This window comes from Dromiciops gliroides, chromosome 4 (assembly GCF_019393635.1).
Source record: "Dromiciops gliroides isolate mDroGli1 chromosome 4, mDroGli1.pri, whole genome shotgun sequence".
In the NCBI taxonomy this organism is placed as follows: Eukaryota; Metazoa; Chordata; class Mammalia; order Microbiotheria; family Microbiotheriidae; genus Dromiciops; species Dromiciops gliroides.
Window position 1 is genome coordinate 57,007,612 of NC_057864.1, and position 27,384 is coordinate 57,034,995.

General features: G+C 39.9%; 1 protein-coding gene across 1 annotated transcript; it reads left to right on the plus strand.

Moving 5' to 3' along the window:
- Positions 1-894: 894 nt before the first annotated feature.
- Positions 895-27,384, plus strand: MGST3 (microsomal glutathione S-transferase 3). Its single transcript, XM_043964486.1, has 6 exons — positions 895-1,259; positions 18,567-18,690; positions 24,052-24,125; positions 25,021-25,078; positions 26,590-26,662; positions 27,129-27,384. The coding sequence occupies exons 2-6, from the start codon at positions 18,574-18,576 to the stop codon at positions 27,263-27,265; spliced, it is 459 nt and encodes a 152-aa protein (XP_043820421.1). The 5' UTR covers positions 895-1,259; positions 18,567-18,573; the 3' UTR covers positions 27,266-27,384.

A 27,384-nucleotide genomic window follows, 5' to 3' on the forward strand; every position in this document is an offset into this window, starting at 1 on the left:
AGTCAGGAAGACCTCTGTTCAAATCCAGCCTCAAACACTTACCAGTCTTGTGACCCTGGTTGAGTCATTTGACTTGTTTCATTAATTTCCTCATCTGTAAAATAGCACCTACCTTCCAGAGCTCTTGTGAGAATCAAAGCGCTTAGCACAGTGCCTGGTACATAGTATGCGCTATTAAAATGTTAGCTATTATTAAAAGAGGAGAAAGAGTAGGGAAATAGAGACGGAGAGGGAGAGAGAGACAGACAGAGAAAGAGAGACAGAGAGAGAAGCAATTGAACCACCAGACAAGACAAACAACTGAACCACTAAACAGGAATTAAGTAAAACACCTCCCACATAAATGCCATTTCTCCTTTTCTGCCCACTTGGCTAAATCTTGGTTCAAATTCTTAATGAAACACATTATCTTACTAACAAGAGGGAGAGTAAAATTAAGTCAGAATCTTGAAGAACCAAATCTCCCTCCCTCCCCCAAGATGGTTTAGGCAAGTTAGACTTTTGCCCAGATTTGTCTTTGTTACTAAGGATATTGGAAAACTATTGCTGTTTTTTAAATACATAAATAAAAGTAATTAACTGGAGGGGAGAAGGTATACAAATAGAATCAGCCTCTTTCCCAAAACTAGTCATTTAAAACCAACGAACAGCAACATATCACATTTTCCCAAGTTTCTGCTAAAGTTGTCACTGGAGGAGAGGCACCGCCCGAGCCTCGGGTCCGGTTGGCCAGAAAAAGGGAGGAAAAGATCAAAACTAGAGTTGCTTACTCTCCAGACTTTAAAAATAAATAAATAAATAAATGAAGATAGAGCAGAACTACGGTGGCTCGGCAGAGGCGAAAGTAATAACGCGCTACTCTCCGGCTTCTGTTCAAACCCGCTTTGAGATAGGGAAGAGTAGAGCATTACTGGAGCCGAGTTTGGGAACAAAGGACCACCCCGATGGGCTAGGTTCTTGGAAAAGGGGTGTCGCAGTGCAGAGAAGCATCAGGCCGCGTTTCCAGCGATTCCAGCCGCCCTCCTGCCCAAGAGTCCATTCCTGGACCCCAGAGTCCCGAGTCCAGCCCAACAAGAAGGGAGGGAGGGAAAGGGCGTGGCCTGTGTCGAGAGAGGGAGCGGTTTTTCTGAGGGCGTGGTCCACTCTGGGCACAGCCTTCTCCTCCTTTTTCTCCTCTGCCTGTTTGTCCGGGAAGAGTGCTCTAATACATACTCGGATCGCCTGGCAAGAGCGAGCACTGTTGGGCGAAGGTAATTTAGGTAAGTGGATAGGGGCTGTGAACTGCAAAGCTGAGTAGGATCCCACCTCCGCGCTCTGGCTCTCCCACCTCCCTTTCTCTGGCCCCTAACTAGAACCCTAGCCTCCTGGGGCTCCTGGTTAGCTTTTAGGGACTTTTTTACTCTCAATTCACAAAGCTCTTTATTCCCCGTCTCGTTCCCCTCCCTAGCCTATCAGAGTCGCGGGGGTCACAGGCTGCGTAGCCCAGGGGAAACTCCAAGGTCAAGGCTTTCTCGGTTGCTTCCCTGACTCTCACCGTCTCCTGCCCCTGGTCGGGTGCACATCTGGGGAGCACTGCCCGCCCGAGCGCTTTCCCCAGGGCCTCTGAACTGAAAGTACGCACAGCGCCGGGGGTGGGGACCGAAGGTCACCAAGCTAGGTCCTCTTTCGATGACATTGGGGTTTCCGAGCTGGCCTAGTAGACAAGCAACCCCGGATGCAGCCAGCGAGACTCCCTTCTGGGAACGCAGGGGCGGGGGCGGCTGGCTGGTTGCTAGGAGCCGGTCACCGCCCAGGGAATTGGGGCTCTTTTTCTCCTGCCTGGTGGAAACGTTTGTCCATTCATATTTGCACGTGTGCATTGGTTTGCTCCCCACTGCAGGGGATGCTAGAATGCCGCGCCCCAGAATGCCAGGAGAGGAGGTGGGGGATCAGGGAGACGGGGAACAGCGTACGGGATGCAACTTTAAGACACTGCTTGGCATTTGGGGGACGGATTTTCAGAAGCCCTCCCAGTACCAATGATGCAGAGAGCCCCAGAGGAAGCAGGGTGGGGCTGCGGGATTTAGGAGTGGCTGCTGTCCTTGAGTCATTCTCTGAAGTTTTGGCCCCTGTATCAAACTTCCATCTTTAATACCTTCTTTTTTGATCTCGAGAGTTTACTAGTTACGTATCAGCCCCAGGGGTGGGGAAAAGCGGAAAGCGAAAGTCTAAAAACTCTAGGGAGGAAAGCTGTTGAAGGCAGTCGTGACCCTCATCCCTTGGGGGAGGGGGGGTGGAGAAACATAATAGCAGGAAGGGTTTATGGGATTGCCTCCGTGGAGTTATCTTGTAGCTACAGCATTTGTTACTGTACCTTCCTTGAAGCAAGAGTGTAGGGTTTAATCGGGATTTAAAGCTAAATGAACAGGGTGTCGTTTAAGTCCAACATCTTCGTTTTTACAGATGGGGAAACTGAGGCACAGAAAGGAGAGATGACTTGCCTGTGGTCATACCAGTACTAAATTGCAGGGCTAAGTCTAGGACCCAGATCCTCTGACTCCAAATCCCTAGCTTTTCCAGGCTGGGTTAGCAAATGCCTTCTAAATGCTGCACACCAGTTCTCTCCTATAGGCAGGAGGCCGCTTTGGGGGAAATTGCTGATCGCATGTAACCTAACAGCTAATGAAAGATACTCAAGGTTACTGGGTACACACCACACTGCAGCATTTGAAAGGGCTTTTAAAATCTTCATTGGGTTGGATAGTGTGAACCTTTGATCGGGTTAAGTGGCTTTTTTCAAGATGAAACTAGAACAGTCAACAGCAGCGATTTGGAAAAAAGTCATAAAACTTGTTTTAAGTCCTGATTCTCATCCTTTCCTACCTGTGTGACCTTGGGTAAAGTGTTTTACTGCTCTGGGCACCAGATCCCTCATTTGTAATCAGTGTGAAGAAGATGAATTAGGATCCTTTCACCCTTTTGGAAGAATAAAGTTGTTCATTTTCATCCTGACATAATGATGTTCCCACACATAATGATAATGCTGTGGAAATGTGGGTCATGGCAGAGTTTTGAAAGCCTATAGATCCTTTAAAGGTCTTCCTTAGTTATCAGGGCCAGAGTATTTGAGTAAGGATTTAAACAAAATCTAAGGTTGTCTTTTGATTCACTCCTTACCCACAGAACCTTTATCATCTCTCACCTGGACTATTGCAATGGCTTCCCAATTCATGTCTCTGCCTCAGGTCTTTCTCACTTAGATACATTCTCCATAGAGCTGTCAAAGGATAGGGAGGAAAAGTCACCTAGAAATTGTAAAAAAAATTAAAAAAAAATTTTTTTAATTGTTAACTAAAAGAACTGCGGAGTATAGATACTAAATGAACCATACTATTTCTTTTGTTTTTGATGCTGTTGTTTTTTTTCTATTTTGAGGTTTTCCATCATTGCTCTGATTTTTTTCTCTTATAACATGACTAATGCAGAAATGGGATTGTTATGTGTGTGTGTGTGTATATATATATATAACCTATATCAGATTACCTGCTGTCTAGGGGAGGGGGAGGGAGGGAGAAAATCTGAAATTGTAAAGCTTGTATAAACAAAGGTTGAGAACTATCTTTACATGTAATGGAAAAAATAAAATACTTTATTAATTAAAAAAATACTGCCTGGCTCATTGTTAGGGCTTAATAAATGTTTACTGATTGATTGATAAAAAAAATGTTAACTAGCTAATCTAGTCTGAAAAAATATATAACCATAATTATATGAAAATTATAAATTTAGAAAAATGATAATTGGGCTGTAAATCCTGCCTAGGTCGCCTTTCAAATGTAAGAATATTTTTGCTAACTAGCTGGGCCCAATCTCACTGGAGGTCTAATCTGTGGATTTTTGACTAATCTGTGGATGTTTGGCTGGCTGAATGCTATTAATTTAATGCGGACCATTTATAAAATTTCTCCACACTGCTCCCAAATTGATAAGCAAACAATTAAGAAGCCTCTTAATTAAATAATTAAGGCAGAATTTATTTATAAAAATCAATATAAACGATAAGGGTAAAGAAATGCAAATTATACGACCTGTCTGCTTTTAATATAATAAGGGCTGTTGCCTCCTCTTGGTATGCTCCAGCTTTCTCTTTTTTAGCTTTTTCTCCGTCTTTTTTCTGTCCGGCCTCTTCTCTCTACCTTCTAACTGGAAAACCCTTTCTCCAACTCCCCTGTGCTGACCGCCCCCACTGAATAGCCCCTTGCTTCACTCTTTAACTTCTCTCTCACTACCATAGCGAGGAACCCCAGAAAAGCCCCTCACTCCGTACTGCTCCTTCCTGTCTGTCTCCTCTCTTACTGTCTTCTCCAACCTCCTAGTACCGTCCCCCACCCTTTGTCTCTTGTTAGCCCACCGCTGCCGCCGCCGCCCCCCCCCCTTTTATTAACCTGCTCTCAGGTGACATTCGGGGCGGGCGGAGCCCGTGCTAATTTCAACGCCCACAAAATGATGCCTCCACTTCCTCTTTTCTAAACAACCTGCAGCTTCATCATTCAGCTGAGACTGCTTACTCCAGAGTTGCCAATTACCTTTTAACTATTAAATCTCATTGTCTTTTCTCAATCTTCAACCTTTTTGACCTCGATGCAGCATTTGACTCGGTTGGTCACAGTCCCCTAATTGATATTCTGTTGGGGATTTATGATGTTCCTTTTTCTTGCTTCTCATCTCATTGAACTATCCTACTTTGCAGGATTTTCATCTTTGTAGTATCCTTTAAGGGTGTCCCCAAAGACTCTCTCTCGGCCCTTTTTCTCTTTTTTTTTTCTCTTTACCCTCTTCCTTTGTGCATTCTTCAGCTCCCTTGGGATTAATTATCTCTCTACAGCTGATTCCCAGATATGTATATGCAACTATGAGACATTTTGAACCATCTCTTTCTTGATCTCAAACTCATGTCCAAAACAGAATTTGATATCTGTTTCCCAAAACAACCTTCTCCTCCCCAACTTCCTGTAACTTTTGAGGGTACCATATCCTCCTAGTCTCCCAGGCAAGTAGTTGCCAAATATTATCTTTACTTTGTTTCTTCTTTTATATGTCCCCATCTCTCTAGTTACACATTGACCCCACTATTTCAGGCCCTTGTCACCCCTTGCCTGGACTATTGCAATAGCCTCTGGATTGGTCTCCTTTCCTGAATTCTCTCCCCTCTCCAATCCATTCTCCATACAACCTTCCAAAGTGATTTTCCAAAATCAATAGTCTGACCATTTTCAGTAAACTCCAGTAGGTCTCACTTCCATGATCAAAGATAAACTCCTCCATTTATCATTCAAAGTTTTTTGCAACCTGGCCCCTTCCTACCTTCCCAGTATTTTTGTTTTGTTTTGTTTTATTGGAGGTTAGGGAGGCAATTAGGGTTAAGTGACTTGCCCAAGGTCATATTGCTAGTATCTGAGGTCAGATTTTAACTCACAAATAGGAGTCTTCCTGACCTCAGGCCCGACACTCTATCCACTGCATCACCTAGTAGTATTTCTAACTGCCATTCATAAATATGTGAATATCCTTATTGCAATCTACTGGATCTTTTTTTACAACCTGCAGGATGTTTATGACATCCTTTACTACCAAAGCATTTTAGCCATCAACTCAGTATCTTCAGGTGAAGTATCTGTGGGTAGGTTATTTGATTCCAGGCTACTTTGTGCTCATTTTTTATTACATTCTTGTCTATTTGCTTTCCTTCCCTGACCAACTTGTGTGTTTTTGGAATCAAACTAATATGAATATTTGGTGAGGCAAAATAGAATTAGGAAGGTAAGCACTTTAGCAAAAAAAAAAAAAGATGTATTTCAAAAGCAATTCTAAATTATTTTCACAAAATCCAGTTTGTGATTATATCTACTATAGTTCCTACTCTATTAATAGTTTTTTGTTTTGTTTTGTTTGGGTGGGGGGCAATGAGGGTTAAGTGACTTGCCCAGGGTCACGCAGCTAGTAAGTGTCAAGTGTCTGAGGCCAAATTTGAACTCGGGTCCTCCTGAATTCAGGGCTGATGCTTTATCCACTGTGCCACCTAGCTGCCACCTCTTTTAGTAGTTTATACAAGGGCAGCTAGGTGGTGCAGTGGATAAAGCATCAGCCCTGAATTCAGGAGGACCCGAGTTCAAATTTGGCCTCAGACACTTGACACTTACTAGCTGCGTGACCCTGGGCAAGTCACTTAACCCCAATTGCTTAAACAAAAACAAAAGAAATAGTTTATATGAGTTTGGGACAGTGTGGTTTAGTGGAAAGAGCGGGACTCTGCTCCAGGAAGATGTAGGATGTTGTTCTGTCTCATACCCACTGACAGACAAATGCCTTTCATTGTATTACTGCAGTGGTGTCAAATTCAAATAGAAAAAGGGTATTCGTAAGATCTCTGCAGGCAGCATATTAACTTAGAAAACCACAACTTAACAATATGTGTTTGATTGTCTTTTTATTTATTTTGTTAAACATTTCCCAATTATATTTTAATCAGGCTCTGGCCACACTACTGAATTTTATACACTGCCTGTTCCCAGAGCCAAGTGTTTGACATCTCTAGTCTAGGCAATTCTCTAAGGCTATAATTGAAGGCCAAGTGCTACCCTGCATTGACCAAGGAAATTTCCGCTATTAATGAAATTGAGTCCAATATCTCTCTGTATCTGAGGCAAAATTTAACCCTCATCTAGATCAAGTCCCAACTCTTTAGTAGTAGTTGTCATTCTGCCTCAGTTTATGCATTCATAGAATTTTTAAAAAGCAATATGTTATCTCTGCAGTTATCTCGGACTACATTTTAAATAAAGATGTGCTGAGATTTATTTCTGTTGGAGCTAAACACCTCCCTTGTGATGGTGCTGCGGTCTCTTGAGAATCAGCTCAAAGCTGCCAGCATTTCTTTTGTTAAACTGGGGTGGGGGGTGGGGGGGGAACCCAAAACTTGATTTTTTTTTCCTGTCTTGCCTTTTTCTCCTCTGTAACTTTCCATGTCCTTAAGCATGACTAAAGATCTCATTTCTATGTCTTGGAATTTAAGTTCATGTGTTATCATAAGACAAAAAAGTCAACTAGAAGGTTGCCATGGTTTTACATGTGTTGTTAGTACTATTGGCCACACAACAAAGACCACGGAGGGGGTGACCTGCATCCTCTGAAAATTGGAGAAATTGGGAATCATTCTCCTTCCTATGATTCCCACCCTCATATTGGAATGTAGCATCCAAGTATGGTATTAACTAGTTAAGGGTGAAGGCTTGCTGTTCAGTTTGGAGCTCTTTCCAAACTTCTTTCCCCAGAGAACTTCCATATGGCTGGAAATCTCGGGCTGAAATCATCATTTCTTCAGCTAGTTAACTACTTCCTGGGCATCTGTGTGCAATACACTCCATTTTGCAGAGGTCTCCTAAGAATTACATTAGAAGGGAACCAATCTAGTGGATGATAACAAACATGTGCAACAACATAGACTTATTCAGTAATATTGTATCTGTCATGTGTAAAATGAATAAGTTGTTAAAAAGGATGGGGGCTAAATAAGATTACTTCAGGAAGGCCTCCTGCAAGAGGCAAGTTTTAAGGTAGTTCTAGAAGAAGGGGAAATACATTGTTTCAGACACTTGAAAGGGAATTCCATTTGGGAGAAGTCACGGGTGCTAAGGCATTTTGATATATCAAGGCAAGACAATTTTCTTTGATTCTTGTTGATGATGGTAATTAACCTTTAAATGAATTTTAACATTTTCAAAGCACTTAGCTCTCAGGGTTGTGAGAGGAGACAGACTCTGAGATTGTGACTTGCCCATAGTCACATTAGCTAATAAGCATCAGAGCCAGAAAGTAAACCCCAGTCTCCCATCTCCAAATTCAGCATTCTTTCCAACTATACTGTTGCTAAATTTTTGTAGAATTTGGAAAAATTAGTTCTGACCACAAACTCCAGTCTACTGCCTGTGAATTTTACTCTTTCTCTTCCCTGACCATTTAGACTTTTGCCATTTGGGAAATGAACCAGACACTGGAAAACAGAGTTTACCCAAAAGGTTACATTACTAGAGAGCTAAAGGCAGTAAGACTCTGAACTCCAAATAAACAGAGAGTAATGGACAGGGCTCCATCTGAACTTGCAAGGGCACATCTGGGAAAGCTAGCTTTGGATTTATGCATATGTGAGGTTTTTAATGTCCTTTGTTTTTTTCCATGACTCAAAGTAGGAGATTTGGAATTTATATTCACTTGCTGCCAATCTAGTTTTTAAGATTCTTTGCTGAGAGAAGAAATTCAGTTTCATTTGAGATTGTGCTTTAATACCTCCTCACACCAAAGTCTGGATCCAGAGACAAGTGAACAGTTAATGTCCTTGTCTTGACCTTAAGAGAGCTCATTTGTACCAGTTAAGAGATTGTCCCATATAGCTAAGCACCAAACTATGATCCCTCCTTTTCTTCTCTCTCCAAGGAGAAGATAATGTATTCGGTGATTGTCTTCATTACAGGTAGTATTTACAAAAAGTGTTGATTGAACATAACATGCTTAAACTTGCAGAAGTTTCATATCTAAGTCACAAGTAAAAATAGATATTGGGTCTGTGATTTCATTAGTATAGGGAAGAATTACATGAAAAAACGTCCACCGGTGTGATAGCTTGGCATCTTCTTCGTCATTTACAATGCTAGAGAGTTGCCTAGAACAGTGAAATATTAAATTATTTTCCCAGTCCATATAGCATATGTCAGAAGTGAGACCTGAGTCAGGTCTTCAAAGACCTCAGGCCAGCTCTGTATCCTTTATGTTATGCTGCCTCGCCTGCGTATTTTTTTAACTGTATTAAAGAGCCCTGCCTGTTGACCTTTCACTCTGAGAGTTGGAATTCCAGCTATGCTTACTTAAATAAAGCCAAATTCCATTTTTGTTTTCCTTCCAGACCTTTCACAGGCAGCACCTCTCATGCTCCTGTTGTATTCCAGTATAGTGCTGCAGAGCAGAGACATGACTCTCCATTGCCTTTTGGCCTCCTATTCCACCTAGGTAGAGGCCTAAGAGTGAAAAAAGAATTGGAAATTGTCCACTCCTGGAGGCGTTCCTTCCCTGGCACTCTCTTGGTGTGGTTAATCAAGCTTTGGGTTGAGGAAAATTTATTCCTGTTTTAATCTTTTTGAAACTCACCACTTAGACCTTAATGACATTGCAATTTCACTACCTTGTAATTTACTTATGTTTGTGTGCTATGTGTTTTCCTCCAAGTCTTTCCCCAAACTCACAGATAATAATTTCCCTAAGGGCAGGTGACTGGCATTTTTGGCACCAGGCCTTAACACAGTGCCTTATCCCAGCAGGTGTGTAGTTTAATACATGCTTTGACTTGAATTCACTACACCATGCTGCAGCTTAATAAAAGTGATTCCTTTTTTGATTAAAAAACTCAATAGATCCATGGTAGGGTTTTTGAAATTAATTGTAGTCCTAGAACTTTGCTATGCCTTATAAACTTTGATATTCCTTATGAGAAAGGAAAAAGAAAAAGAAAGAAGCCTGACTCAGGTGTCAGGTAGGAAGGAGGTAGCTTTTTTTATTATTATTATTTAATCAATTAATAGTATAAATTTTGGTCTAGAGCACTCTATGTCGGGAAAGTAGGTATGTTGTAAGGAAGCAATTTGGTTAGTGAAGGAGGGCCCCACACCCAGTTGAGTTCACTTAAGTGTAATTCAAAAGTGCCATGAACTTAGCCCTGATGCAATAGAAGTAACTCCTGCCTAAATAAGATAAGAGTGAATCCAGAAGCATGAAATTGGAGAAAAGGTTAGGGGAAGCCTGGAGAGTTGAAAAACCTTCATCAGTGAATGGCATTACTAAAGAAGGAAGTACCTTAGCCAAAGCTTATTCTAAAACCCATCTCAAAACAAAGTGAGGGGAAAAAATGAATGAATGAATGAATGAATGAATAAGTAAATTAATAAATTAGTAAAAATTTAAAAAATTAAAAAACAAAAACAAAGTGAGGAACTGGTCATTTCTTCTAAAACCAAGCTATTCTGTCTCTCTGTCAAAGATACTCCTTACTCTTAAGCTTTGAAGAGTTTGTAATAATCACAATTTCAAATGGAAATCCCTTTGGGGTTTGTCTGAGATAAGGTTCCCAACCAATGCTCCCCAGCAGAAATTTTTTCCCAGGCTATTTTGACTCTTAATCCCACAAATCCCAGCCACTTACCTCACAAACTTAAATGATGTCCTGTCTCGGATTCCCCCTCAACCTCAGCCACTGATGGTTCCCATGGCTAGTTTACATTTTTTGTTTTTTTGTTTTTGTTTTTTTTTGTTTTTTTTGTTTTTTGCAGGGCAATGAGGGTTAAGTGACTTGCCCAGGGTCACACAGCTAGTAAGTGTCAAGTGTCTGAGGCCGGATTTGAACTCAGGTACTCCTGAATCCAGGGCCGGTGCTTTACCACTGCGCCATCTAGCTGCCCCCGCTAGTTTACATTTTTATACAAGATAGTAATATAGTTTAGTTTGGGAAACAATGCTCTATTCAGACTTAATCCTGCCGATATTTTTTCCTTTGGTCCAATATGACTTGAGCCCTCAGATTTTTTTCCCCCTTTTGCCCTATTAACCTTAAATAGACATTCTACCTTTTGGAAATCTAATCTAGTTTCCTGGCTCGGGAAGGGGGAGGCATTTCCTTAGCTGGGCCCGAAAGATTTCCTCCCCCGGGGTTCAGGTAGATTACAACTGTGAACCTGTAGTCATATCTTTCCCATTTCTTAGAAGGTTTCTGATCTTAGAAAACTATCCTTTCACTATCTATCTGTGCTCTCTTTGACCCAATTCCATAGAACCTTGCTCTCTAACTCATGTTTCTGAGTTCACTTGCCCCACTGTGTCTTGACATGTTTTTGAGCAGGTTAATCTGGTTCTATGTTTAGATTAAGCTGTGCCCATACGTGTGCTAGGCCCAGTTTCCTGAGGAAACATTTTTCCCAAACCATGTTGCTTTCTAGACAGTCCTGGAATCCAGGGGATCCCAGGGTAGGAATGGACAGTTGAAGGGGAGGAAGAGATCAATTCTTACCCCAACCCAACAGAAAAATGCTCATCTCTATAAACCCTTAAGCACCATGCTACTCTGCACCATCTCTCATGCTGACCCTGATCTCAAGTATGATTCAGTCTGGGAAAAGAACAAGCATTTTGTGTTCATTTGCAGACCCTCATTCAAAGCACAAACCATTTTGTAAATTTGAACCCCACTAATCACACTTGAACTAGGTTGGGTTTTTTTGTTTTCGTTTTGTTTTCGTTTGTTTTATTTAAAGGATCAGTCAATGAATTGAAGTATTACAGCAAACAGAACCAAGGATTCTCTTTAAAAGGTAAAAGTCTTGAGTTCATACTATAAGTGATCATCTACTTTTATGGGGATAGAGCTAGGCTACATGAAAACATAAGAATTTAATTGAAAAGCATCCTGTAGTATAGAAGGAAATAGAACTCGGATTCAGACTTGGATCCCAGTCCAATCCCCTTCACATAAGTAGCACACTGTCAGCTAGGACTGGCTAGTCCTATTTCTGATAGCTACACCTAACTAAATCAAGCTTTGTACAGCAAGATTGGAGACTAAACGGTTTCATTTTGAATCTCCAAATTGGATGTTTTAAGAGTTTGTAATAATAACCAATCAGTTTCTGAACTTTTTCCTACCGTTATTGTCTTGAGAGTAAGGATAGGGAATAGACCTGTGATTATATTACTCTAGGAAACTCCCTTTACCAATGAAGATCAACACCTTTGCAACTTAAGAGTTTTTAAAAGTCACCTATGACTTATAAATATTCTAATCAACTACCAAGGACCTGGGAAGGAAAATACTATCTCCCTCCAGAAAGAGAACAGATAAATAGAAGTATACATAGTATGGTTTTACAGATAGACAGACATATAGACGCAAATATGTCTCTAGATCTACATATATAGATAATGTGTCAAATGGTGGCCTTCTCTAATGTGGGGTGGGTGAGGGAGGGAGACAGCTTGGAACTTAAAAAGTAACCAAAAAAATATATTTTTTAAATCATGTAGACCACTGAAAGGTAGAATGATTTGGCCAAGATCAAAAATACAGTATACGTCAGAAACAAGTTTTGAATTTGGGTCTTCTGAACTCAGAAATGGAAAAATGGGGCATGGGTATTTTATTAAACAGCTTATTTTGGTTCATCACTATGATCATGAAGGACACAGGCCAGAAATTAATCATTTTGTTTTCAAAAGACTATGAGCTAGGGCAGCTAGATGGTGCAGTGGATAGAGCACTGGCCCTGGAGTCAGGAGGACCTGAGTTCAAATCCGGCCTCAGACACTTAACACTTACTAGCTGTGTGACCCTGGGCAAGTCACTTAACCCCAATTGTCTCACTAAAAAAAAAATACTATGAGCTATTCCCCTTTTCTTCTGATAAGGAAAGGAGGGCTTATGAATTGTATTAATGGAGGACAGATACCTTCAAAATTGCAAATCCATCAAAGAAAAGCACTAGATTTTGAGTCAGGGGACCTGGATTCAAATCTCAGTCTACTATCTATGAGTGACCTTGGGCAAGTACTTAACTTCTCTGGATTTCTGTCTTATCTGTAAAATGAAAGGATACTAAGGACCCTTCCAGCTCTAAATATGTAATCCCATGACTCATTAACAGTATGAAGTCTTTTCTTAAGTATCCCCGACCCCAATAGACACCACGAGAAGTAATCAACTGGTGTGCCTTGGGAAGGGCTGGCCAAGCCAACCACTTCCCAAACAAAATAACCTTTAGCAGACTTAGTCTGATTAGCCCCACCCTACCTGGTTTAAGAAGCTTTCTCCTCTTGGTCAACTATTGGAGGTATGCCCAAAGTTGAAAGGGCAAAATCCAGACTTTAACCTTATTTCAAACCTAACAAAAGACTTTCCCTTTTGCTGGTTTTACTTTTGTATTTATAACTGCCTTCAAATATTGGGGTACATTCCGAATATAGAGCATTGAGTGGGATATAAAGAAGTATAAGGAGCAGAGACCCTGCCCTTGAAGAACTTATAGTTTGGTTACAGAGAAAACAGGTCCACTACCTTGCATTTATTATTAGTTTACTTTTCTTGTATCCTTGCATTGCTAAATGGGTGACAGGAAGATATGAAAGGCTTTCAAAGGATTGGGAGACCAATGTGCATTGGGTGATCAGGTTGCAGCAGATAGGACTGAAGGGAGGCAAGAGAATAGATGGAAAAGAAGGGGGTACTGCTGAAGTAGAAATTCAAAAAACATAGTAAGAGAATGCTTTGTGCCTCTGTCTCTTTTACCACTTTCTCACTTCCTAACCCTCTCCGGCTTAATCAGCTCTGAATTGCTAATTCCTACGCAAAGGCTTTATTCTCCTAAATATCTCATGGTATTTAATAGTTGCAATTCAAAAGTCACAATCAGTGACTCAGCAAAGATCTTGGTGAATGGAAAAGGTACTACTTTTGATCAAGGACAGATGTTAATCTATTAATTTTTCAAAAAGGGAATGAAAATATAATCTACAAATGATAGGCCAATGAACTTTGAGTTTGGTTCCTGGCAAACTTCTATACCATATTAAAGGAGTGGTTAGTTAATATCTTGGGGCAGGGGAATGGGGAGAAAGGAAAGGAATGTTCCTGAAGAGCCAGAATGACTTTAATTTAACTGGCTCTCTCCAGACTAATTGACTCTTTTGACAAGGCCACTAAACTGGAAAAGCATAGGAATGTTGTAGTTATACTATAATTTACCTGGATTTTAGCATAGTGTTTGACAAAGTCTCCTCCTAAATGGAATAAGGTGGGGCTAGATAATATTAGATGAATTCAGAACTAGTTGGATGGTCAGCTCCAAAGAAATTGTTGCATGTCAACTTGGAAGGTCTCTAGTGGAATGGTACAGAGAACTGCTGTTATTTCTTATCAATGACCTGGTTAGGGGTATAGATAGATTGCTTATCAAATGTATAGATGATACCCAGATGATAAGGATATCTAGATACACCAGATATTGGCATTCAAAAATATTTTTACAATGGGCTGAAACAAGATAGATCTAATAAGAATGAATATAAAGCTATATATATATATATATACCCATGTTTTTAAAAATAATTCTCAAGGGGGCAGCTATGTGGCGTAGTGGATAAAGCACCAGCCCTGGATTCAGGAGGACCTGAGTTCAAATCCGACCTCAGACACTTAACACTTACTAGCCAAGTGACCCTGAGCAAGTCACTTAACCCCCACTGCCCCACAAAAAAATAAATAAATAATTCTCAAGTAGCCAGTGGAGGAGGCATGGTTAGAGAGTTGGGAGCAGAGTAGGAAGGTCAGGGGTGGGGTTAATGTATTGAAAACTTAAAATGAATCAACAGTGTGCTAGGAAAACCAAAAAAGTTAATGTAGTTGCATTAAGAGAAACATAAAAGATAAGGAGGTGATGTATCGGCTCATTATACTTTGCCCTAGTCAGACCACATCTACAGATAGCATTGTGTTCAGTCTTGGGTGTCACATTTTAAGAAGCATGATAAGCTGGAGGGCAACCAGAATAATAAATGATAATGAGGCTCAGTTGAAGTAACTGAGGGTATTTGGCCTGAAGAAAAGTCTAGGGTAGGGGTATAATATTATAGTTGTATTCAGATGTTTGAAGACCCTTTATGTAGAAAAGACATTAGGTTTGTTCTATTTCTTAGAAGACAGAACTAAAAACACTAAGTAGAAGTTGCAGAGAAAGAAACCGAGTCTTCCTATAAGGAAAATCTCATAGAATAGGTTTCCTCAGAGAATGAAGGTTCCTCCTTTTTCGGAGGCCTCCAAGCTAAGTGGTTGCTTGTCAGTTATAGGGTAAAAGGAATTTTTGGAGAGTTATGGGTTGCACTAGATGCCCACTGAGGTCCCTTGCAGCTCTGAAATTCTATAATTCTGTGACTACCTGTATCTTTTTTTGACTTTGACACTATCCTTCCACATTTCTACCTCTCCTTGTCTACCTTCAGGGCTAAGTTAGCTCTTCTGGGCAGCCTTCTTCGCCTTCCCCCACTCCAATTAGTATTCTTGCTTGTCCAATTTTTCATGTGTTATAATTGTCTACCTATCATATACCCCTAGGAGAATCTAAGCTTCTCTAAGACATGTTCTTTTTTCCTATTTTGCAGATGAGGAAATTGAAAGTTAGAGGTCCAATGACATGTTGAGGGTCTGATAGCTGGTGAATAGGACAGGATTTGAATCTAGGTCATTCAGACTCCAAGTCTGGCACTCTCTCCTCTGCACTATGGGGCCTGCTTCATATACCCATCATATATAGTGGCCATTTATGAATTGTTACAGTTGGATAATACTACGTGACTTGGAATGTGATTGTCTTATTCATTTACAAACTTGAAACAGACTGAATCAAACTTACATCTAGGCAGAGAAATAACTCAAAGAATAGAAAAAATGTAGAAAAAATGGAATTATTTTGTCTACAAGGTATGGGGGAGGGGAGCAGTGTCAGGACCTTTCATTAATGGTGTTTGCAACGTGATTTCTTCTTGCCAAACTTGGAATCAGAACTGAATTTGAGTCCTGACTCCATCACTTAACCACTATGTCACCTTGGAAAATTACTCTGAACCTGTTTCATCTTAAAGATGGGAAGATGGGGTGCCTAGGTGGCACAGTGGATAGAGCACCAGCCCTGGATTCAGGAGGACCTGAGTTCTAATCCAGCCTCAGACACTTGACAGTTACTAGCTGTGTGACCCTGGGAAAGTCACTTAACCCCCATTGCCCTGAAAAAAGGGGGGGGGGATAATGTGTGGGGCTGTCCTGAGCATTAAAAGGAGATAATGATACATGAGGAGAGATAGACATACAGGTCTTTCTGTCTCTGTCCCTGTCTCTTTCTCTGTCCTTGTCTTTGTCTAGCTCTGTCTCTCTCCCTTTTTCTTTCACCCTATTCTATTCTTTCTCTGTATGTTATTAAAATATGTATATGTATTAAATCTTGCCTTTGGAACTCTAAAAATACTATATTAATTCGAGTTGATGCTGTTATCTTAATAATTGTTCCACCAATTATCTTTTTTTTCTCAACTTTATTTTCTAAACTCTAGAATTTATCAAAAAGCTTCCTGGGAAAGGGCCAAAAGTGCTTGCCTTCTCAATCTCTGGGCCCTGCTGAACAGGTCTCTCACAGCCATAGCTGCCAGATGCAGAGTCATGGAGGGCAGCACTGCCAACCTTGGGCCCTGTTGGCATCTGGCCATCAAGCAGAGGCAGGGCAGACAGAGTCTTTTGCTTTTCTGTGTTGGGTTTAATGATTTATAAGCTGAGCTGTTCCATCCGAGTTTCCATGTAAAACACAATTCATGTAAACTTCTGTCTAAACACCCTCACCCTGTCTTTCTTCATAAAAAGCCAGGTTTTGTTGGTTTTTTCTAGACTTTGATAATCTGTCCAATCCCAGAGTCAGGAATATCTGTGTTCAAATCCAGACTTAAACACTTTCTACCTGTGTGACCCTAGGCAAGTCACTTAACCTATGCCTGCCTCAGTTGCCCCATCTGTAAAATGGAGATGATAATAGCACCTACCTCCTAGGGTTGTTGCGAGGATCTAATGATAGTAACTGTTAAGTGTTTAGTACAGTGCCTGGCACACCGTAAGCACTATATAAATGTTAGCTGCTATCGTTATTACTCCTCTATGTTCTAACAGTACTGAGCAGATGGTAGGTAATAAATGAATCTCTACTGGAGTATTAGGAAACCTGCATTGCTATTTTCCTATAACCAGAATTCATATTTAATTCCATGAAGACTTACTAAGTACTTCCTCTTTAAATAGCCCTTTGCTAGAGAAAATGCAAAATTCAGAGAACATACAATTCCTACCCTCATTGAGCTTCCAGGCTAGCAAGGATATGACACATGCACAGGTAACTAAACTACAACAACAACAGCAAAGTACAATGTAGCTAAGAGAGATCATTGTCACCTGAAGAACACAGGAAAAGGTGTCAGGGAAGATGGGAAATTTGAGTTGAGCTTTAAAGGAGAGATGGGAATTCACCAGACAAAGAAGGGAGAAACTGGCCACTCCAGGCAAAGAAGGGAGTAACTGGACACTCCAGGCATAGGGAACAGTATGAAGGACACAATGGAGATAAAGTGTAGCATGGTCAGGGGTACAATCATATAAGATTAAAATGTAGAGTTCATAGAGGAAAATAGTAAAATAAAAATATATGTTATTTTGTCCTAATTTTATAGGTCAGTAACTGTTTGTGACTTGGTCTTAGAATTGCCTGGAGGAACAACTAGGTGGTGCAGTGGATAAAGCACTGGCTCTGGATTCAGGAGGACTTGAGTTCAAATCTAGCCTCAGACACTTGATATTTACTAGCTGTGTGACCCTGGGCAAGTCACTTAACCCTCATTGCCCCACTAAATAAATAAATAAGTGAGTTAATTAATTAATTAGAAATGAAAATAAATTAATGAATGAATAAACAAACAAACAAACAAACAAATAAATAAGAAGAATTGCCTGGGGTTCTACAAGTGTGTGACCTGTCCATGGTCCCACAGCTAGTATATGTAAGAGAAAGGACTTGAAGCCTGGTCTTCTGGGTTGGTCTTTCCACTTGATCATATTGCCTCTCTTTCACATGTGTAAGGTATGTGTATAGAAGCATGTACCATTTCTATAGAATTTTTTTTAATTGTTTGTTTGGTTTTGGTTTTGGGGGAAATGGGGATTAAGAGAGTTGCCCAAGGTCACACAGCTAGTAAGTATCAAGTGTCTGGGGTCGGATTTGAACTCAGGTCCTCCTGAATCCAGGGCCAGTACTTTATATGCTGTGCCACCTAGCTGCCCCCTCTATAGAATTTTAAAGTGCATAAAGTATCCCCTCCAAGTACAACACCCTGTAAGGTAAGTAGCATCCTTGGAAGTAGCATCCTTATTTTTTACAGGTGATAACTAAGATGGGGGGGGGTGACTTGCCCATCACCACACAGCTAGTAAGGACAGTCAATATTCAAGGCCAGGTTCCTTGATCCAAGTTCATGTTGCTTTTCACATTCTCCTCTTGACGCTATTAAAGATACAGATAAGAAAGTTCATATAATCAGAATTATATGTGGCTTTATCAATGGAAATGACATTAAATATATCAGGTTTACCACATCACCCCCCCAATTCCCTAGCCCTTCCTACCTGAAACCTCCTACCTGTGTTGTCTCCCCCTATTAAAATATGAGCTCATTAAGAGCAAAGACTGTCTTTTTTTTTTCTATTTGTATCCTTGGTGTTACATGTAGTCAGTGCTTAGGAAATGCTTTTTATAAATAATAATACATTTGTTCAATAATTAAATTAATTTATCCATTCTTTCTTCCATTATATGAAAATTGCTTTGCACTTCTTCTTTTATCTCTCACCAGTGCCTCATCTAAGCACGCTGAGAACTGGACTATTGTTCCTAATGGTGTGCTTCTTTCTCCAACAGTGCCAAGATGGCAGTCCTCTCAAAGGAATATGGTTTTGTGGTTCTCACTGGTGCCGCCAGTTTCATATTAGTCACTCATCTTGCCATCAATGTAGGCAAGGCCCGGAAGAAGTACAAAGTGGAGGTAAGTGAAGGGTGTGAACTGATCCTTTTTCCAGGCTAGCCTCAGAGCCTCTGGCTTGCAAAGCAGGGAGAAGGGGTAAGCTCACAATGATGGCAATTTTTGCAAGGACATTGTTATTGTTGGATATTGTAACCGGAGAAAAGAAGGAAAAGTGAAATGCTTGACTACCTCAAGATAGGATTGAATGTTTTTCTTCTGTTTGGAAGTTACCAGATATAGTAGTATGTAACGACCTGGGTTCAAATCTCACCTCAGCCACTTAACCTGTGTGACCTTGGGCAAGTAATTTAATCTCCCAGTGTTTTCATTTGTAAAAATGAAATCCCTTCTAGCTCTAATATTATGATACTATGATCTTATTTTTATGGATCTGCAGTTAGCAAGGCTCTAAGCCAAATATATTTTTAAAGTATGATTCATAATTCTGCAGTCAATCAGTCAGCATGCATTTATTAAGTGCCTGAATATGCTTAGGCATAGTGCTAGGTGCCAAGCTTTGATACCTTATTCAGAAAATGGTTTTATTAAGTTGTTTTGGAATAATGTTGTATGAAATCAGTGAAACTAAATTTCAGCCCAAGTTTGATCCTTTACCAGGATCACCAGATAGCAAAACTGATATTTGAGAGCACTGGACCTGGAGTTAACAAAAACCAATTCCAGTCCCAGCTCTGACACTTGTTAGCTGGATGCCATCTGGATGTCATCCACAAGATCAATCCCTGAGCTTGTTTTTCTATCTCTAAAATGGGAGGAAAAAATAATGCTGGCACAAAGTTGTTATGAGGGGAGTAGTTTTTTAAAATAGATTTTTAATTGATATATTTTGCTTTTATAGGACCCAGGTTTTCCCCTCACTTTCAGAGAGCCATCCCTTATAATAATAATTTTTAAAATTAAACAATTTTTAAAGGAGATAGAGAAAAATAAATTCAGCAAAGCCAAGCAATTGGGGGGGGGAGGAATCTGACATATGCATTGTTTCACAACAGTAAATAAAGCAATCTCCCTCTCCCCTCTCCTCTCTCTCTCTCTCTCTCTCTCTCTCTCTCTCTCTCTCTCTCTCTCTCTCTCTCTCTCTCTCTCTCTCACACACACACACACACACACACACACACACACACACTCCTCTCTCTGTTTCTCTCTCTCACACACACACATACACACACTCTCTTCTCTCTATTTCTCTCTCACACTCTGTGTGTGTGTGTGTGTGTTTCTGTCTCTGTCTCTCTTTCTTTCTCCTAGAAAAGGAGAAGGGAGAAGTAACTTCTGATATCTCTTCTTTGGAGGAAAGCACTTTGTAAACTATAAAGCATGTAATAAATGAGCTAGTCTCAATATGAATTTCACTCTCCCTAGAAGAAGTGATATTTGTTCCCTCATTATCTACCACAGTGCTTTAGGGGACCTAACAAATGTCTGAAGCCTAGCATTCCTCAGGCGGTTAGTAACAAAAGAGTAGAGACTGGGCAGAGTCCTACCCATCCCTGCTCTCAAACTCATTACCTTGACTTTGCTTCAAGAATTTAAAATAGGGAAATTTTGACTAACAAAGGAAGCTAGCTAGCCTCAATGAGTCAACATTGCACTGGAAAAAAATTGTGTGCAAGTTAACTCTAATCACTGTATGGAAGCCAATTCCCCAAAGTGCCTGCCCTAGGAGAAGGGTGTGGTGAAGACAGTTTGGAACCTCCCCAGCCAACCCTACCCTGAAAAAGAATTTTTAGCCATAGGTTGGATACTAAATAGTAGCATCATAAAATTGGCCTAGAATTGACATCAACTCTATCCTAAAGACACACACACACATACACACACACACACACACACACACACACACACTATGCAGAACCCAGGATGGCAAACATATTTGTATCATAACACCAAAGATGCACACTGACTACACATGTTGGGGCAGTGGGGAGAGGACTCTGGTCTAGATCAAAGCTTCTTAAACTGTAGGTCTCAACCCCATATGGGGTCATATAACTGAATATGGGGGTCATGAAAAATTTGGCAAAAGTTAAAGGTTATTATACCTATTTTATATATCTACATTCCTGTGGTTACATAAAAATTTCTCAGGCAAAAAGGAGTCACCAATGGAAGAAGTTTAAGAAGTCCTAGATTATATTGAGGGCAGTAATGGTATGGTTGTAACAGTTTTCCAGGCTTTACCAATGATGTCTATTTTCTGAAATCATTGAAATACATGATGACATGGTGTTCCAAAAGTCTTAAGTCTTAAAGTTAATCTTGATTTCAGTAAGGTTCCATTTATTTATTTGTTGGTTGGTTTATTTATTGGGACAAAGTTAAGTGACTTGCCATGGGTCACACAGCTAGTTAGTGTCTGAGGCTAGACTTGAACTCAAATCCTCCTGACTTCTGGTCTGGTCTTCTATCCACCATACCACCTAGGGGCCCTGGTAAAATTCCTTTTAGAACTTTTTACATATCTAGGTTACTTTGTTGAAAGAAAATAAAACTGGATAAAGCACCAGCCCTGGATTCAGGAGGACCCAAGTTCAAATCCAGCCTCAGACACTTGACACTTACTAGCTGTGTGACCCTGTGCAAGTCACTTAACCCTCATTGCCCACAAAGAAGAAAGAAAGAGAGAGAGGAAGAAAGAGAACAATTAAAGTATAGCAAATCTTAGTCAAGTAACTTGAAACATTATAAATAGTTTACTCAGCTACAAATTTACTAGTTGAATTCAGATTTTAATGGTATTTCACTTGTCTCGTAAATGGAGGTACTACCTGCTGAGTCTTAGGGAACGTGGCATCTTGGATTTCTCTCAGTTTACAGAAAAAGGAAAAAATCTTCTAAACAGAAGAAACCCTCCCCCCTTTTCTTCCCCCATCACCATCATTATAGTGACAGTGCATATTTACACAAGGCCAGTGGGGTTGCACACCTTGGAAGCCTCAGGAAGGCTGAAAGGTTTTACTGATGAAGGACCTAAGAAGGAAGGTGATGAATCATGGTCAGAGCTAGGAAGTGTAAACCAAAGCCATTGTGTTTCCTGGATTCAGTCTCTACAATAGGGTTGTAGGTATAGAAGGCTTATTTAAGGGGCGGCTAGGTGGCAAAGTGGATAGAGCACCGGCCCTGGATTCAGGAGTACCTGAGTTCAAATCCGGCCTCAGACACTTAACACTTACTAGCTGTGTGACCCTGGGCAAGTCACTTAACCCCAATTGCCTCACAAAAAAACAAAAAACAAAAAAAAACAAACAAACAAACAAAAATAATATACATTAAAAAAAAGAAGGCTTATTTAACAACAAAAAATAAAGAGTTGGAGAGGGACAAAAAGCTATGGCAAAATCATGGAATGCAAACCTTGTCCTGTAGAACTTGAGCTGATCCAACCCACATTCTGACCTTTTACTGGTCCTTTCTGCCTTTCTTTCTGAGGTGAGATGGCTTCTAAGATCCCTTTCTTTGACTCTGTCCAAGACTCTATTTTTGAGTGGCTCATTTTTAATCATCCCCCCCTCCCCCCGCCATAATCCTGTGAGATGAGTAGCACAAATATTTTCCCCATTTTACAGGGAAAGAAACTGAGGCTTTGAATTGTTATACACCTAGTAAATGGCCGAACTAGACCTCAGACTGAGACCTTTTGACTCAAAGTTGCTCCCCCCTGTCCCTGCCTCCCCTCTGCCATACAATAGTATCTATCATTATTCTAGACTTCCAAAAAACTGAAGCATGCCCCCGGTAGGCCCACCACCACCACAAAATCTAGCAATTGAAATGACCTTAAGGATTCTGTTTCACACTTTTCAGTATACAGATGAAGAATTTAAGTACCCAAGATGTTAAGTCACTTGCCCAACAACATAAATAGCAAACCTGAATATTTTCCATCTTTCTAAAGAAAGTCATGGGTTTGGGTTTTTTGCTTTTGGTGGTGGCGGGGTGGTATTTTTTTTTTCATTTGAAGACAAAAAATCGAAGTCCTCAAAACTATTTTTCTTTATTCTTGTTTCCCCACACACACACACCATACTTTCCATACCTCTGGTCTTTACCTTTAACTTTTTAATTGGCTGCACCACTTAGCTTTCTAAACCATCCCTTAAAGGAGACTTTACATCTTAAATTAAGGTATAAATATTGATTTTATAATATGTAAAGGCAAAGAAAGTCACACATAATGGAAATTCATAACTTCATGTACAATCATTTCTTTCTGTTCTACTTTGGCATATGGAATTGTTCTTTTTATTTGATGTTTAAATTCAGAATTAAATGGAATAAAATGCCCCCCCCCAAAAAAAAATAAAAAGCATGCGGTATAGGCTTATGGTGAGGTCATGGAAGTTCTTGTATGTTGGGGCAGATTCTCTCTGGTATAACAGAGGTATTAACTGTTCATGGAATAAATTTCTATTCTCAAGCTCTTAACTCTATGTTCTTCTCTACAAATGGTAGCTCCTCCTACATCAGTCAAATGATCAGCACCATTAGACCTGAACTCTTCCAACTCCCTTCTGACTTCATTTGTTTCTCTGTATCTTTATCCATTCTCTTTTCCTTTCCTCCTGTCTCAGAAGGAAGGCACCCCTCCTTTCCAGGACTAACCCCATTACTCACATCCTTGCTTTCATTGCCTATAACTTCCCCTAAGATTTTGTTCCAGCCAGCTTCAGACCCTCATTACCTCTGGTCTGGATGGTAGGTATTGCCTCCTAACTTGGCTCTCTGACTCCAGTCTCATATCTTCCCTCTTAGACTATAAACTCCATAGAATCTGGGACTTTTCTTTATTTCCCCATCGAAGCCTAGTACAATCGCTAGCACAATAAATATCTGAATAATGGCTAGTCTTTGAACACTATCTGAAACCTGAGGTTATATTATGTCATTTTGAAACTATTATTTGCTAGACTTAAATTCCTTTCACACCCCCCCCCCTTGCTCTAAGGCTAGCACTGACCCAAAGGTCGGTTTCTTTCTGGTTAACATAGGATAGATTAGCTCTCAATTCAAAAATGAGTGAGTTTTCCATTATTACAAATATATAAGCAAAGGCTGAATCAATCAATATGTTAAAGATAGAAATACAAAAATAAAAGTCTGCCCTCAAGGAGTTTACATTCTATCAGATATAACAGGTGTCTGTGTAAATAAACACAAAGTAACTGGAGGAGGGAGGCTGCCTCTGGAAAAGCCTCCTGTCTAAGCCTTGAAGTAAGCAAAGCATTTGAAGAGCTGGAGGGAAGGAGAGGGTGTGTTCCAGTCATGGGTTTGAATATCTGTCCAAAAATACCTTAGAAAGTTTGCATCAAATTATGTGAACTTGTGATATTGGGACTAACGGGTGCTTTGTGGTTTTTTTAGTATCCCACCATGTACAGTACTGATCCAGAAAATGGGCACCTTTTCAACTGCATTCAGCGAGCCCACCAGAATACGTGAGTATGGGGTCTAACATTTGTGCATGGGACTCTGGTTTCTGTCCCTGTCAGGCAATCAAAGATATTTCTAAAGTCCTGACTGTCCTGCCTCCTATTCCAAAACCTCCATCTGAGATCCTGGATTCTCTAGGGTTATACCAATGGGCCATAAGCGCCGGTAGGTCTAACCAGGCTAGAAAGGCTTTGATCATGAGCCCAGCGAGAGACTGTGTGTCAAAAACATTGAAATGTGTGTGAGTGATAAGGTTTGTTTGTGCCCTCTGACCTCTTTTCAAACAGTGATCTCTCAGTGCTGAGAGGAGTACTATCGTGGTAACCATTTCAAGGTAGGCATAGGGACTCTTGCAAGAATAGCTACTGGGGATCAAATCCGGGATTGTTCCCAGAGGACTGATACTGGAGTATAGCTTAGGCATAACAGCAGAGAGCTGGTGAATTTTGAATATATAATGTTACTCTATCAGTCACAGAGGCTATATCCTATGGATATGTTTTTATTGGAGAGTGCTTTAATGTATATGGGGGAGGTGCATCAATAAACATTTTCTTTAAAAAAAATAGAAATAGTTGCTAAAAAAAAAAAGTAGGACAACCAGGGATCAGAGCTTCCTGAAAACTTTTGATCAGATAAAATCCAGATGTAAATTTGTATAGCACCTTTCTTTAACATACTGTGAGCAGACCTTGATTCCCTACAAAGTGGGAAGGAAAGATTGACCTATAACCCTCCTGGGTGAGTGCTAGTGGCTTAATCCATCTTTTGCAACCCATTTTGGGGGGAGAGTTGGAGTAAAGAGAGGATGCTCGGGCAAGATGTTCTACTGCTAAAAATGTGTTAAAACAAGATTTTCATTTCTGAAGCAGAATTAATCTTAATGTGTCTGTATTTCAGATTGGAAGTGTATCCTTCCTTTTTGTTCTTCCTAGCTGTTGGAGGCATTTACCATCCTGTAAGTAGTATTTTCTTTGTATGTATTTTATAAATGTATTATCTCTGTATCCTACTGCCCTCTCCCAACTGAACAATAAAAAAAAATAACAAATATGTGTAGTCCAGCAAAATAAATTCCCATATTGGTCATGTCCAAAAATATATGTCTCATTCTCTCTTTTTAGTCTATCACCTCTGAGTCAGGAGTTTCATCTTCAGTCCTCTGGACTCATGGTTTACCATTGCATAAGTCGGAGTTCTAAGTTCTTTCAAAACCACTTTATAATTTGTTGTCATTGTAAAAATTATATTCCTCATTTTTATGCACTTTACAGTGAAGTCTTTCCAATTTCCTCTGAGGTTATACATTTTTCATGGTGCAATAATATCACATTACATTAATATACCATGGTTTCTTAGCTATTCCCAACACATGGGCTTGCCCTTCGTTTCCATCTTTGCAGGAAAAAAAAAGCTAATCTAAATATTTTTGTAGATCTAGATCCTTTTCCTTTTTCTCTTATGGGCCTAATAGTAGTAGTATAACTGGGATAAAGACACACTTTTGTGAGGGAGGAGATTCAAATTGCTTTCCAGAATGGCTCGATGGAATTGATGAATTCACAGCTTCCTGCAGCCACTCCAAAATTTGTCATTTTTCTTTTCTGCCATTTTTGCCAATGTAAGTATGAGGTAGAACCTCAGAGTTAGTTTCTTTCATTTGTTTTTTTCTAATTAGTGATTTGGAGTATTTTTATACAGTTCTTAAAAACTGTCTATTGATATTTTTTGACCATTTTTCTATTGGAGAATCAACATTCCCCAGTCTTATAGATTATAGTCATATATTTGAATCAGTTCCTTTTATAGAATCTCCCCAAAAGTCTTAGTACAGTTTTAAGTTTTCATAGCTTAAATTTTTTTCATAGCTTAAAAATGCACTGAGACTTTTGGGATACCATGTACAGCTTGGAAATGAGCTTTATCAGAGAAATTTGCAAAGATTTTTTCCATATCCCTATTTCCCTTCTAATTTTAACTACATTAATTTGGTTTGTGCAGAAATGTTCTTCCCTTAGGTCTATTTTGTGTTCTTCTGTCCTTTCTCTTCCTTGTTTGGTCATAAACTCTTCCCTTATTCATAGATCAAAAATATATCTCATTTGATCCTCACAACAACCTTGGAAGGTAGAGACTATTACCCCCATTTTACAGTTGGGGAAACTGAAACAGAGGTTAATGACTTGCTTAAAGTCACACAGCTAGTTAAGTATCTGAGGGCAGATTTGAACTCATGTCTTCCTGACTCCAGCCCCAGTGCTCCATCTACTACACCACTTAGCTGTCCAGCTTCTCAAATATATCTGATTTTTTAGTAAAGAGAAAATATTTGATCATATACTCAGAGTATACAAATATACCAAATGCCAAAAGGTAAAATTTTGTTAAATCTCTCTGCCAAAAGTAGATGTTAAGCCTAATGTTTGTTCTGTTTTTATGATGCTAAAATGAATCTACTTTTGTTTTTAGCGTGTAGTTTCTGGTTTGGGGATTGCGTGGATAATTGGACGTGTCCTTTATGCTTATGGTTATTACACAGGAGGTAAGTCTGTTGATATGAGTGTACATTCATATGTAGTTTGTTCCCTATTCAATCTTCTTTCAGCTGAGCATGGCCTTAATGTGGGTGAGAAGGGGAATAGATCAATGATCTAAAATATTTTAAAGTTCTAACTTGCTTACAGTGAGCTTCCCAAAGCCAAGAGTTTAAAAAAAAAAAAGTAAATTGGGATAGAAAAGCAGGAGTGCATGGGGAAAAGAATTCTACTCCAAAGAAATAGGTCCATGGACTCTTGCCATGTCTTATCAGGTACCCTGTGTTGTTGTTTCATGATATTGTTTCTATCTAGTATGCCCAAGTACTGATAACAGCTTTAGTCTGTAATGATAGTTTCCTGTGTCAACCTCCTGAAGACCAAGTGCCTTATAATGCTAAGACACCTTCATGGTATGTGTGCAGAGGATAGAATCTGGAAGCTTCTACATAACTTATTCTGCTTCTTTCATAGAACCAAGCAAGCGGAATCGAGGCCTGGTGGGTTCCATTGCTCTCCTAGGACTGATGGGGACAACTGTGTGCTCTGCTTTCCAACATCTGGGTTGGATTAACCGAGGCTTGGGCCATGGACCTAAGAGTTGTCATTGAAGAAACAAAGGCTTAACTATCTCCTTCTTTTGGATGTTAAACCTTTATCATTTAAGTGTGTTCTTTTTTCTTTTTTTCTAAATACAATAAACCTATTTGGCATTAGCCTCATACCAATA